Genomic DNA, 12,968 nt, shown 5'->3' on the forward strand with positions numbered 1-12,968 from the left:
ATTGGGGCATTGCTCCTCAAAAATAAATTGATTTTACAATCATTATTGTAGCCATAGCCATATTCTAGCTGTAATTCCAGGCTTAAATAACCCAAGAGTAACTAGTTTCTATTTCAAAGATGAATAAGAGGGAGCTTTAAATCACATGCATGATCACAGCAACAAAGACAGACATTTTCAGAGATTTTCCTTAAAAAACACAAGAGCATTTACCCTTGAATTTAACCACGGGATGTGAATAGAGAAGCACTTGGAGAGCACACACATCGTGCAGTTCCTTCTGAGGGCAACTGCCCATTTTCAGCAAAAAAAAAAAAAAAAAAAAAAAGAAGTCTGCATATTCCTTTTTGCTTTTAAAAAGGGTTTAACGAGTAAATGGATCTTCAAAAGCTGATTTCATCAAGTCTATTTATTAATGCATTTCAAGTTTCAAAAAACCTTACATATCTTTGCACAATACTTCATTTTTATTTTTTATTTTTATTTTTTTTTCGCAATTTTAGTAAAAATTTCCAAAGTGAACAAAAAAAAGATACTGTATAAAACACAGTGGACATGAAATTGACAGTAGTATTTCCATTGCCTTGAACTTTCTTTTTGATTTACCACATCTTGACTTGCAGTGGAGTTCAGTGCACATTTCTCTTTTCAGAAAACATTTAACTTAGACTCAAAATAAAATAGGGCAGCGTTTGTCTGCCAAAATCCTACCACAGGATAACATTACAGGCAAAAAATTTACATGTTCCAAAGTCTACCACACTCAAGAAGTTACTAAGAACTCTTGCTGAAGAAAAGTCACCATTTTAGAAATGCAAACCCACTTCCAATCTTTGCACAGTCTTAAAACAAATGTATTTAAAATGATTTAAAAGCAACTACGTACACTTCTATCTAGTTAAGATCATTTAGAATTATTTATATAGTCTATTGGACCAGGGTTTCATGTACAAAATTTGTCTCTAAACCATGTACAAAAAGCTGTATTTTGAAAAAGTCACCACATACTGTACAAGTTTACAAGGAAGAGATCCCATTATATTCAGTAATATTTTTGGCCTTGCTGGCTTGCGTCACATTATGAGAATGATTGTGTAAACCTTATACTCTTAAGAAACAAAACAAAACAAAAAAGGAAAAGAAAAAAAACCCCAAAAACCCAAAAAACCCAAAGCAAACAAAGGAAGCCTGTCCAACCTTAGTCAATTTTCTCCTAAGCAAAGCCAGGAAAATTATAGCCATTTACGCCTCTAATTAGCTCGGTGCTTTTGGAAAACAAGCAATAAATATATCAAAAGCTTAAACAGCTTGTAATGCCCCCCTTTCATCTCCTGCATAGCAGTAAGCACCTTAAGAAATCTTTTGTTTTCACTTTTAAAAATGCCAATTATTTACATTCGTAATAAAAACTTTGGAATGGGACGTTGCGCTGTCGAACTTCACTACTGTTAGAAAACGCCTGGGAAGGATGGTAGTCCTAACTACAGTTTTAACTCTGCCACTCTAAGCTGGGCAAATCACTACTTTAGTGGTTATCGACCAACAGCATCATGCTGAAAAGTTACTCAAATATCAGATAAATTAAAAGAGACAAAACAAAAAAAACCAAACCACTGCTTCTCTTTCTTTCCTCACCCCTCAGAATCACGAACCTCATCACAACGAAGGAATATTGAACATCCCAAATAAATCGGTTGCAATTTTTAAAACAAGTTGAAAAAACAGGCAGAATTTTCTACTAAAGCATGGAAGATTTTCATCTAACTATTCATTATTCAACTGAATAATCAGACAAATTAAAAACACTTATGCTGAGCTACAAGACATCAGACGCTCTACAACAAATTTGAAACATTCTGGTATTCGTAAAGGTTGCACAACACCTGCTGTATCTCTAAAAGATCATCCAATCTCGTATGCTATGTCTTAGCAGCTGTTTGATAAAAGATAAAATGAGTGCTTGAAACAACTTTGATCATGATAAAAAGTTTGATTCAAAATTGCTGTGTAAAGCATCACAGGATCCTTGACCATTACACACCATCATCCTCTGTTATCCTGAGTATGTCAATTAAACAGTAATTTCTTCATTAATAGCGGAAAAGTTTTATAATACAAAGAAACATCCATATTGCAATTCTCTTGTTTACAATTGCACACAAGTACGGGTGTACGTTAGAAATACATGTCTGCATATAACAATGTATATACATTGGCAAGTCACGTCTCCAATGCTGAGGTGGTCTAGCTTCCTAGCCTTGTCTGGCAGTTGAAAAATATATATTTTTTCAATTCTTGAATAAAAGTTTTACTACAGCCATATTTGCCTGCAAGTGAAGAAAATGCAGCAATGAAGAGCACAGGAGGGAGAAAGAATCATGATGCTCTAGGATTTTGTGCCACTAAATTAAAAGTATGCAAGAAAAACATTTTTCTTCTTTTTGAGCTGGAAGATTCACTCATCAAAAGATTCACCGTTCCCACTTGTTTTGAGGGCAAATCATGCTTTTTTTTTTTTTTTGTTTTCTTCAATTTTTGAGTTTGACTGGGGACAATGATTTATTAGGTTTTTCTTTGGAGTGAGTTTTCCCATTGTAGGCACTAGGAAGAACCAAGGCAAAAAAGCTGCAGTCAATGTCTCATGTGTCCCATCTGATAGCTCTCTCGAGGCCTTTGTCGCTGTGGTGGCTGAGCAGTTTGTGGTGGTCTCCTCCTTTTTAAAGTGCCTGTTTCAAAGAAAGGCACGTTATTAAAACAAATGCAAAAGAAAAGACTCCCAGAAAAGTTGCCCAGTCCATAGAAGATAAATACAATGACTTCTCTGAAAAGCTTCAGACTTAGACCTGCAATCTTTTAAATACATGAGCACACTCATGTATTCAATACATGAGTATAAATACACTCAGTATTTGTAGAGTACTTTTGCTTATCTCTGTAGCAGTTCCTTTAACAGCCCAATTCTTTTGAAATATAGTATGGAATATAAAAATGAAAGGAACTCTGCAACAGAAAGCCCTTTCAAAGTCTTTCTTTTGATATGCATGTTATATTACAGGGAAATAAGGAAAGAGTTCTATTTCCATCAATTGCTTCCATGGCGTGAATTCCATTTCAAGTTTTGTAGCACCAGGCAATAGACTGCAGACTGGGACACCAGAAACTCTCCCTTCAGAAAACAATATAGAGGATAAAATATTTATCTACTTACCTGGAAGTGGTTTATGAGGAGGCAACTTTGGATTACTGCTTGGAGTATGAACACTGCATATCTTAATGAAACCAGCCATTAACATGATCAGGGCAATTCCCATAAGCAATACTGCCCACCAATGAGCCTAAAAACATTAAAAAAAAAAAAAAAAACTGGTGTTTTTTTTTTTCCTTTGCATTCGGAGGAGGCACACAGACATGAATACACACTATGTATTGCTTTCTATTGCGTTTTCACAGTCATCTGAAAACTAACTGGAAATAGCACTAAAGAGACCCTAACATTTGAAAGAAAAACTGATTCAAAGTTCTTATAGAACTTATAGTCCTTAAGATTCACAGTATCATCAGAAGAGCATTCCTCAGGAGATACTTGCACTACAGCACAGCAGTAAAAGCCTAAAACTCAAAAACTTACATAAAGTTGAATGTGAAGTTTTATAACACATTTCTTTGAAGCTTTTTTCCCCCACCAGTCTACTACTACTGAAGCATAACAGAAATAAGCATTATTGGAAGTCAGTAAACTCACTACCTTAAAAGAAAGCAAAACACTCTAATATTAAAGAGTTAAAAAGTGAAAACACAAGTTAAAATATGAACCTTAACATGAAAATGTAATGGTGTGAACTGAAGTGTTAACATGAACTATTTTCTAACTCCCTCCTTTGCACTGACTCTGTCAAGACATTTGCTGCAGTTGAGGTGCTCACAGAAATACTACAGAAAACAAGGACTGGTGATACTCAGACAATGCTGAAGTACTGAATGTGATACCAGCTGCAAACACTGATAAACAACAATACCTCTGATTAGACCAGCAAGACACAACCACTTACCACAATCCATTCTGCAATATTCTCATAGAGCTCAGGATTAAAAATTGCTTTCTTTAACCGAGCTAATGGGCCATCAGCATCTACCAGCCGACACCTCATAAACACATCACAGTAGCCTCTGAAATCATTACATGGAGATCCTGGTTGCAATGTAATTGTTTTACGAGCAAAGTGTTTCTCCCACCGGCTGGAACCTGTACTTGCACAAGTATCCGGGTCCACTGAAAAGTGAATGCAATCCAGATTAATTCAAAGTGTGTTAAAAGACACGTGCATAAACGTTAGTGCTCAATTGTTTAAGACATCTATTTTTAATAAATTTCATGTCAGTATTACCTGTAAAACAACAAAAAGCATCTAAAAATAAAGAAATAATGCAACGTCTGTCTGAAACTAAGTTAAAAAAAAAAAAAGAAAAAACAAAAGTGTGATTTCAAAGAAAAACTATAAAAAAACGTGTCAGAAAATCCCTCAGACACCTATTGGTAAATTCACGCTTACGCAATCCAGACAAATCTTACTTTTCCTCATGCAGCAGACGTGACACAATTCTCTATCGTCCTTGCCATCTGAACTAGCACATGTGCATTCTTCCAAGTCATACTTCTCACAGATAGAGCCAGTACATTGCTGTTGGAGACAGAAACCAATTTCACTTTTAAACACACTGTCATTAGGGAAATACTAGTTTTTAATAGCTGAAAGCATAACTGCCAACTTCGAAAGATGCTAAAAAACAGGATAAATAGTTGGAATTTCTTTCAAGGCCTATATAATAGAGAATGATAGTAACTATCCAATTTAAGCGCCAGGGTTATTGAGGATCTTTAACGGGGAAAGACTTTTAAAAATAAATAAATAAAAAACTAAAATGCTCTCTTATATTAGTGCACTCCACAAAAGCTTCCTAGCACTGGAAAAAAGCACAATTCACACTGAAATATGATTTCTCAGAACCTTAATTAGAAAAATAAATCAAAAGCATATCTTCAAAAATAGTTCCTCTCATAAAATCAAAGTGGCTGAAAGACTCAGTTTTAAATTCCACCGTGTGATGAATCTTCAAATTCAAACACAAAAGCTTCTGTTTATTATAAATTTGCTTCAAATGTATGTACCTTCATAATGACTATTCCTCTACCTTCACAATTCCTTAGCTAAAAAAATATAATCATAAACTTATTTCATTAAAAACCAGACTGTGAAAATGGCAAGTTATAGCAACATCAGCTACAGCTCTTACAAGGATGACGTCTGCTTGCTGCTCATTTCGAGTAAACACGGATCAACTTATGAAAGACTTCCAACAATTTTTAACAGAAACCATCACAGACTGTGTCACCTAGGAAACAACAGGTGGTTCAGCATGATTTCATATCCCCGCACATGAGAGGAGAAGGAACTGTATACTTGCTAAATTCAGCACGTACTGGTAGCATAACAAAGGCAAGAAAATTACTTGACCAAGACTCAAGAGAAGTACATAAGTGTAGCTAGGAGGTAAAATGCATTATCATACACTCAATTTTCACAACAAACTTTAAATCGAACTTTTTGAAGTCCTACAGCTAACTTGATGCCTGTTAGAATCTTAACTGTGAAGATTCAGCAGAGGTTATCTTGACTGCAAACTGCAAGTATAATATCTCTATTGAAAGATGATTATCACACTGTTCTTCACGAAGTATGGAAATGGTATCATTTATTGCAAAGCAGCCTGCTATGAACAACTGCAGAGTCACACAGTCACAAGAAACTTACCCCTTTTATGCAAACTTGTGTGCGCCTGTTGCATTCTGTGAAGTTTTGTTTAGGCTGAGAGGCTGGACAGAGAGCGCTGAAACCATTACACATCCCCTCCCTCGCACAGTCCGAATCATTTCGGCACTTGTCAGTCTTCAGTTTGAAATTACACTGCGCAGTACAGCAAGGGCCTTGACTGGGGCTAGAGAAAAGGAGGAAATATGAATGTAAAGGAGAAAGTGCAAACACTTCCAGAAGAAATACTCATCTTGAAAACTCAAGCACCGAGCACTTTTCTCATCTGTGCCAAGTAAAATATAAACTGAAAGTCATTTCTCCTCCCTTGAGGTAACAAGGTATTTATCAGTCACTGGAGCAATTAAACTATTTGCAGAATGTTAGAAAAAAAGTGCTTCTTACATTAAAATAAATACAGACTAACAGCATTTCAGAGTTTATATATACAAACCATTAAATCAGCAAGTTAAAAACTTAGTTTAGGAGTAACTGACCAGCTTCATGGTAACAGTTTCATTAGAATAGGCAACTCAAGATTTATCTCTGATTTAACATCCATAAGAAACTTCCTAACTTTCTTCATAAAGGATTATTTACAGTTTCTAAACAAACAAGAGAAGGGGACAGGTCAGAAGAGCTTATATCAGAAATCAGTCAGTTTACATACAACATTTTTCAAAGGAACCATATAGCTTCACTCATTCCTCCTAAATACTTAGGCTCCTTGTTGGCACAGACATGAAGGCAGCTGAGCATCTTACACAGTGAGGCACACCAGTGCATCATCCCAGCATATCTGATGCAATCAGAGGAAACAGCCACTGCTTTCTGAAGCAGTACATAGGTCAGCACTTCATTACTGGCATGATATAAAACAAAATCTCAGGAACCAATGATAAATCAAAACAATGTTAAGGCTTTTCCTCCCTCTCCAATGGGAATAACAAAAATTTGTAAGGAGAAAAAAGAAAAAAAAGCATGCAAAATTACTGCAACCACAAGCTCATGGGAAGCAATCCTTCTACCTCTACAGAATGAAGTGCATTTTCACAGCAGATGTTACTTGTAACTCCACTCACAGGATGACAAGGATAATTTGGCAGAAACATTTAATTAGAACAAAACTGTGCATTTTGTATCAAAAAGCTGATCTGTTTAAGAGTTTAACAGTAACTATCTTCAGCTAACCAAGTGTCAAAATTCAGATGTCTCTAGAAAGGCACAAAAAGTTCATGTCTTTCATGTAAAAAAATCCATTTGGTTTTAGATGAGGTAAAAATGTAAAATATGTTTTAAGTTACGTAACAATGAGGCACAACTCATCTTACACTACACCACAGCATTCAAGTCTATAAAACCTGCTCTTATAAATCACTGTGCATACAACTGTGAAGATACGAGGAGGCTTACAAATATGATTTGTAGAACAGGTGTAAAACAACCAGTCATTTATATTCTTAAATCATCTTCTAGTTAGGCACTACAGCAGAAATGGCACTAAGATGTAATTTCAGGGTATCCTTCTATTATTCTTTGGGCAATTAATGCTTTCTTGTAACCTATTATGGAAACAGCATCTCAGTCTTGTTTTTCCAAACCATCCAGTTTTTGCAGACTTCTGCACAACAAATTTCAGACAAAGATGACCAAATTTCAATACATTTGTCTGCACTATTAGCATTGATAAAATTCTCTAGTCATAAACTTAATATAAATCTGAATGTTCATGTGAATAACAAGACAGCCAAGCCGTAAGTGTAGCACCAAGAACTGCATACCGTACTTGTGCTGATGAACATCCCACTCCCAGTAGAAAGCATTTTATTTAAAAGTATACCATAACAGATATGTACAATACCTGCAGGATTTGCCTGGTTTTAACTTGCATTTTTTATCATCTGATTGGTTTGCATCGTAACAGCATTCATCTTTACACTGATCGCTGTAGCCACAATCACACTGCTCTCCTTCTTCTACCAGTCCATTACCACATATAGGCTGACCAGACTCTGAAAAATACCAGTACATTTTGTAAACAGCAGTACAAAGAGTGCACAAATAAAGAACTATTGACTTGTAACAGCATTCAGTGAGGTGAGACTGAAATTCACCTGCTCAACTCGGACTTCATACAGACTAGTAAATCATCCTGCACTACTTGCTCACCACTCAGATTAGTCATACATACAGTTTAAGTTTCTCAGTATAACATTTCTTCTGATAACAATGGGAGTTTCTTGTGTAGCTAGGAAGTTTAGAGTGCCAAGAATAAGTTTTATGCTAAGCCTCCAGTGCAACGGGATCTTTTCCCTTCTGTAGAGTCTGACAGCCTTAAAGCAAAAGCTGATACTGGGCTGAAATGCTTCACTCCTAGTCCCAAAGTTACTTGCTGTACAATCTCACAAAATTTCTAAGAGATCACACACAGACTTCAGAGAGAAGATAGCTACAAAGTTATTACAGCAAATTCACAAACAGAAGCCTTTAATATTTCCCTAGCATTTGATCACAATGCTCCCAGAACAACAACAATCAGGAAACATACAAAGTAGGAAGGCATATCTGGACACTGTATTGTCCAACATTCCGCTCAGAGCAAGGTCAATTGCAGCAGGTTCCCAAGGGCTTTGTCCAGACTGATTTGAGTATCTCTAAGGACAGAGACTCTACAGCCTCCCGGGCAACCAGCTCGTGTTCAATCATATTCACAAGTAAAAGCAAGACACGCACACATAAACAAACAATCACATTAAAACATGGAAAATCCTGTTTATATTTCTGTTGTTTTCTCCTGCCCTTTCATCAGGTGCCTCTAAGAAAAGTCTGAATCTGTTTTCTTTACACCCTCTTACCAGGGATTTATAAAGACAGATGGGAGCATCTCACAGCCCTCACAGCCTTCTTTTCTCCAGATAAAGTCCCTAGGCTCTCAGCCTCTCCTCACGTGTCATATACTCCAATCTCTTAATCATCTTTATGGACCTTTGTTGGACTGTCTCCAGTACATCCACATCTCTCATATACTGGGGAATCCAGAACTTGACACAACACTCAAGTTCACACACAGCTCAAATTCAACTGACTCTTCCAGTAAAGTGAATAGCAAAACAAAAAGCACTGAAACACATTCTAATTAAACTTAATATTAACAACTTATCTGTTTTGCTTTCAGGATGACTAAATACGTACCAACAAAGCAGTTATTTCTCTTTTTCTCAAGAACTTGGCTGATATTTCGAATACTACAGAGTGAGAACTTGTTGTTATTAAGTTTGTCCCCAGATGTAGCTCTTGCATACATGATATAATTCCCATTTTCTTTCTGCCCCAAGTTCTTGGACTCCCCTGGAGTGCACTCCATTCCAGAATCATGCTGTAAAACAAAAAAATTACATGTTTCTACTGAGACAGCTATCCCTTCTTGTTTTTCTACATACACATGAGATATCTGGATTTGGTGGCTTAACAAAGTTTGGCTTTGTTATTCATAAAAAAAAACTACTTTATGCCTTACACCTTTTCAGAACATAAGGAAAACGATGTTTACATTGACAACTGTAACAAGCGTCTAGTTTTTCAAGTCCAATTTATATGAATTCTTGAGAACATATACCCAAATTTTGTGTCCTAGAACAAACACTGACAAAAAAAGATTTCCATCATCTAAAGAGACTGATTTATGATTATAAAAAGGTGGAGTACTGTGTGGAAGCTGAAGGAGATAACGAATAGCAGCCCATCTTTTTTCTTGGTTTGAGGAAGGAGCAAAGTGAACTTCAGAACAGAGCAGCAATCTGTTTCTGTATTTCAATGACAAATCTAATATCCACAGTGTGATGCATCAGATTGGCACACTAGACTTAACAAAGAAAAAAAATGAACTGTGAAGAGTGAGATGAAGTTCAATGCTGCTCCGACACACACAACTTCCCAGAAATATAACCTACGTTTCCAAAAGTAGTAGGTGAACGCTACCTTCAACACACTTGTGAGGATCAAATTATTATCGTAGCAACAATCAGATGTTCACTTTCACATGTTTCCCTGAATCAAAACAGAATTCTGAGAGAAACTGAGACCCACCTTGCGAGCTACACCAAGAGACGTTTCACTCAGTGAGACTAGTTTTTCAGTTTCACATGCTCATATTTTCAGCTAAAACTGGAACATTTGTTCCCAGTCAAAGCAGTTGTGTTAGGGATTTTTCTCAAGGCACATGAAGTATTCATATGCAAGCATCTGTTTCTGAGGAACTCATTTCTGTCATCTTAATTTCCTTTTACTTTCCAGAGAAGAAAACTTACATGCATAACTTTTAAGAAAAACTAAACCAGCCCTCCCAATTATTTTTATTTCTAGCCATGCCAGAAAAGACTCATATTTTTGGTTTGTCACAAGCAAAATATATCCCTAAACTATGAGAAAGAAGGATTTTGTTCTAATGTCATTGAAAATGTAAAGAGGATTGAGATGACATTGTAATGTCATCTCAGTCCTCTTTACATTTTTCTTCTTTTTATGTTGTTTTTTTGTGAATAAAGTGTCATCTTAATTCTGCACTGATTCTTCCTCTACTGTAGTATAAACCAAAATACATTCAAAAGATTTAGGTGACCGTCTAGTCTCCAGTAAAAAACAAAGTTTTAGGAAACTGTAACTGTTTCTTCATAAGACACCGAACTAGTAGAAATAATCCACAAAATTAACCCTTGCACCAATGTTGCAAAATACAAGGAAGACTTACTTCTGCAACTTGCTTTTTGTACACAAAGGTAATACAGTCACAATCATATTTTATTTATTTATAATTAATTAGTAGTAAAAATTTCACTCGGAAGCAACGCATTCCAAAGCGACTGAAAGCAACAGATCAATAGTAATACTCACAGGTGAGCCAAAGTTATGTCCAACCTCATGAGCAAAAGTGATATGTGAAACCTTGGGAGGAACATGAGAGCCATAGTTCTGAACGGTGATGATTCCAGTGTTCAAAGACTTCTTCTTACCATCAGAATAGAGTTTGCTCTTTTCACATATTCCACCAGAGCTTCCTGTATTTAGGCAAAAGTATAAAAATCACTCTAGAAAAGAAGCACTGTGTCACTTTCATCCGATACTTGGAATAAGAAACAGATTGCTACCTCAATGGATCCTCACAAACCAGGAGTACGTCTGTGTAATTAATACTAATCCAACTTTGAAAGGAGATTAAGTTTATCCGTACTAATGCTCTCAGCTCTGAATGAGTTCATTCACAGAAGAAATTAGTTTTTTTAGAGTAGCTATTAAGTAAGAGCTATTTTGAGCTTCTCAGTGCACACATGAGCCCTGATTTTATCATACCTGTAGTACCTGACTAGTAGTAGGCAATGTCCGACACAGGCAGACTCAATCTACACCTCATTCGGATTTTACTTAGTAAAAAACAACAACTAAAAGAACAGTGCGGTCATAGAAGATCTGTCGTGGCAAAAACATTCATTAAAAAAATGCCTAAGATTAGCAACACGTCCTTGTCAGCAGAAATGACTCCTCCTCTCTACTGTAAAATCTAAAGCTGAAAATGGTTTTGATGTGCGAGTTAATCAGACTTGTTGAGAAGGTCAATATTGAAGGGCATCATACTCTATTTTGAAAAGTTTTGAATTTATTACTTGACTTCAAATTTTGCTGTGAGTTTTGCATAGAGATATTGTGAACATTCTAAAACTCAGCTGTTCTACTCCTAAAAAAGTGTCAAAAAATCAATCCATTCCCAGGGAATTTCCCTGCTTTCTGAAGTAAGATTTTCCTTTAGTGAAATACCCCATTTAATCTATGTCAGTACATGTATCAAGAAGGAAAATCTCTCAAAGCAACTTGGTTGTTGGTTTTTTTTTTGCCAGTTAAACCTTCTTTTTGGAAAAAGGGCTTATGGAATTCACACTCCAACTCACCCAGCGCTTGTTCATTGTATACACTGGATGAATCATCACAGACCCAGTTTCTTATTTACAAGGGTAACCTGTATACCATGCTTCCTACAGCTCTTCCACAATCACTAGAACTAGCACTCACATGTTCTCCTAACGTACTTACTCCACTCTGAATATTCTATGAACACTTATTTGAGCATTTTACTCTCCTAAAATGAAAAGCAGATGTCACAGCACAAAACTTTCTCTCACAGATTCCAGTCCTCTTTAGCTAACATGTTTCAGAGGAAAGTATGGCAGTAGAAAAAGGAAGGTTATAATTTAAACCTTTGGTCAGATGCTGCTACATTTTCTTCCACCATTACTCAATACAATAGTATTCCAATACTATTTAGGAAACCTAAAGTCTGCAGTGTTATTCTATGCTTCTGCCTCCTCTGTTACTTTACTGGTCATCTGTTCCTGTCATAAATAAAAAGCCATCCAATGTCACCTCTGTCAACTGAAAGAAATATGCTCTGCTTTACTGCTGAGGTATTGCTCGTCAGGAAAACATCAAGACTCACTGAAGTGAGGTATCCTTTTTCTATTATAAAAAGAGCATATGAAACCAAAAGTGTAAGAAGTTGGTTATAAAAAGCCTGTTTGCTGTCAGCTTATGTGAAAGTTTCTACTTTTCTGCTTTGAGCCTATGTACAGTGCTTTCTTAATATCACGGTGTTGAAGGTTTGGATACAATTACCTGAAGGGGCTCCAACCCAAGCCAGACCAAGGACTCCATCATCAAAATCACGGTCTGTAAATACATAGGCCAAGCAATAATCATCATGATTCTGTTCTGAGTTCAGTTCCAGAAACTTTTCCACACCAATGTTAGGAAATCTGAAGGGATTTGAAGAGTCCTTCTCATCTACAGTTGTGTTAATCTAAAAGTAAATTGAAACACACTGTTATAATTGGATTTGTACCTATCAGCCAAGAGGCTTATTGCTATCAATACCTTGTTATGTTAACAGTTGAAGATGCTGCTGAAGATTTACAGGTAATGACATACTACAACTCTAATGTTTAGAAAAACAAGTTCTAAAAGTAAAGAATTACATTCGTCCAGAAAATCCTCCTTATTTGTTTTTCTACTTTATCAATACCTGCAAGTTTATAATTATCCTGATAGCTATAAACATATATACATATATATATAGTAAACACACACACACACCACACACACACATATACGTGTATA

General features: G+C 36.0%; 1 protein-coding gene across 3 annotated transcripts in view; it reads right to left on the bottom strand.

The window, feature by feature from the left end:
• Window positions 1-391: 391 nt before the first annotated feature.
• Window positions 392-12,968, bottom strand: part of ADAM10 (ADAM metallopeptidase domain 10) — a 42,676-nt gene continuing 30,099 nt past the window's right edge. For all 3 annotated transcript variants that reach the window (XM_015872403.2, XM_015872402.2, XM_085515666.1), the window contains exons 8-16: window positions 12,468-12,651; window positions 10,698-10,861; window positions 9,000-9,183; window positions 7,669-7,819; window positions 5,811-5,994; window positions 4,571-4,679; window positions 4,050-4,270; window positions 3,209-3,335; window positions 392-2,726 (exon numbers count right to left, since the gene is read on the bottom strand). In XM_015872403.2, the coding sequence (XP_015727889.2) occupies window positions 2,632-2,726; window positions 3,209-3,335; window positions 4,050-4,270; window positions 4,571-4,679; window positions 5,811-5,994; window positions 7,669-7,819; window positions 9,000-9,183; window positions 10,698-10,861; window positions 12,468-12,651 (1,419 nt within the window). In that variant the 3' untranslated portion in view covers window positions 392-2,631. The remainder of the gene's footprint in view (window positions 2,727-3,208; window positions 3,336-4,049; window positions 4,271-4,570; window positions 4,680-5,810; window positions 5,995-7,668; window positions 7,820-8,999; window positions 9,184-10,697; window positions 10,862-12,467; window positions 12,652-12,968) is intronic.

The sequence above is a fragment of the Coturnix japonica genome, chromosome 14 (assembly GCF_054131305.1).
Source record: "Coturnix japonica strain WE chromosome 14, WE-NBRP24, whole genome shotgun sequence".
NCBI lineage: Eukaryota > Metazoa > Chordata > Aves > Galliformes > Phasianidae > Coturnix > Coturnix japonica.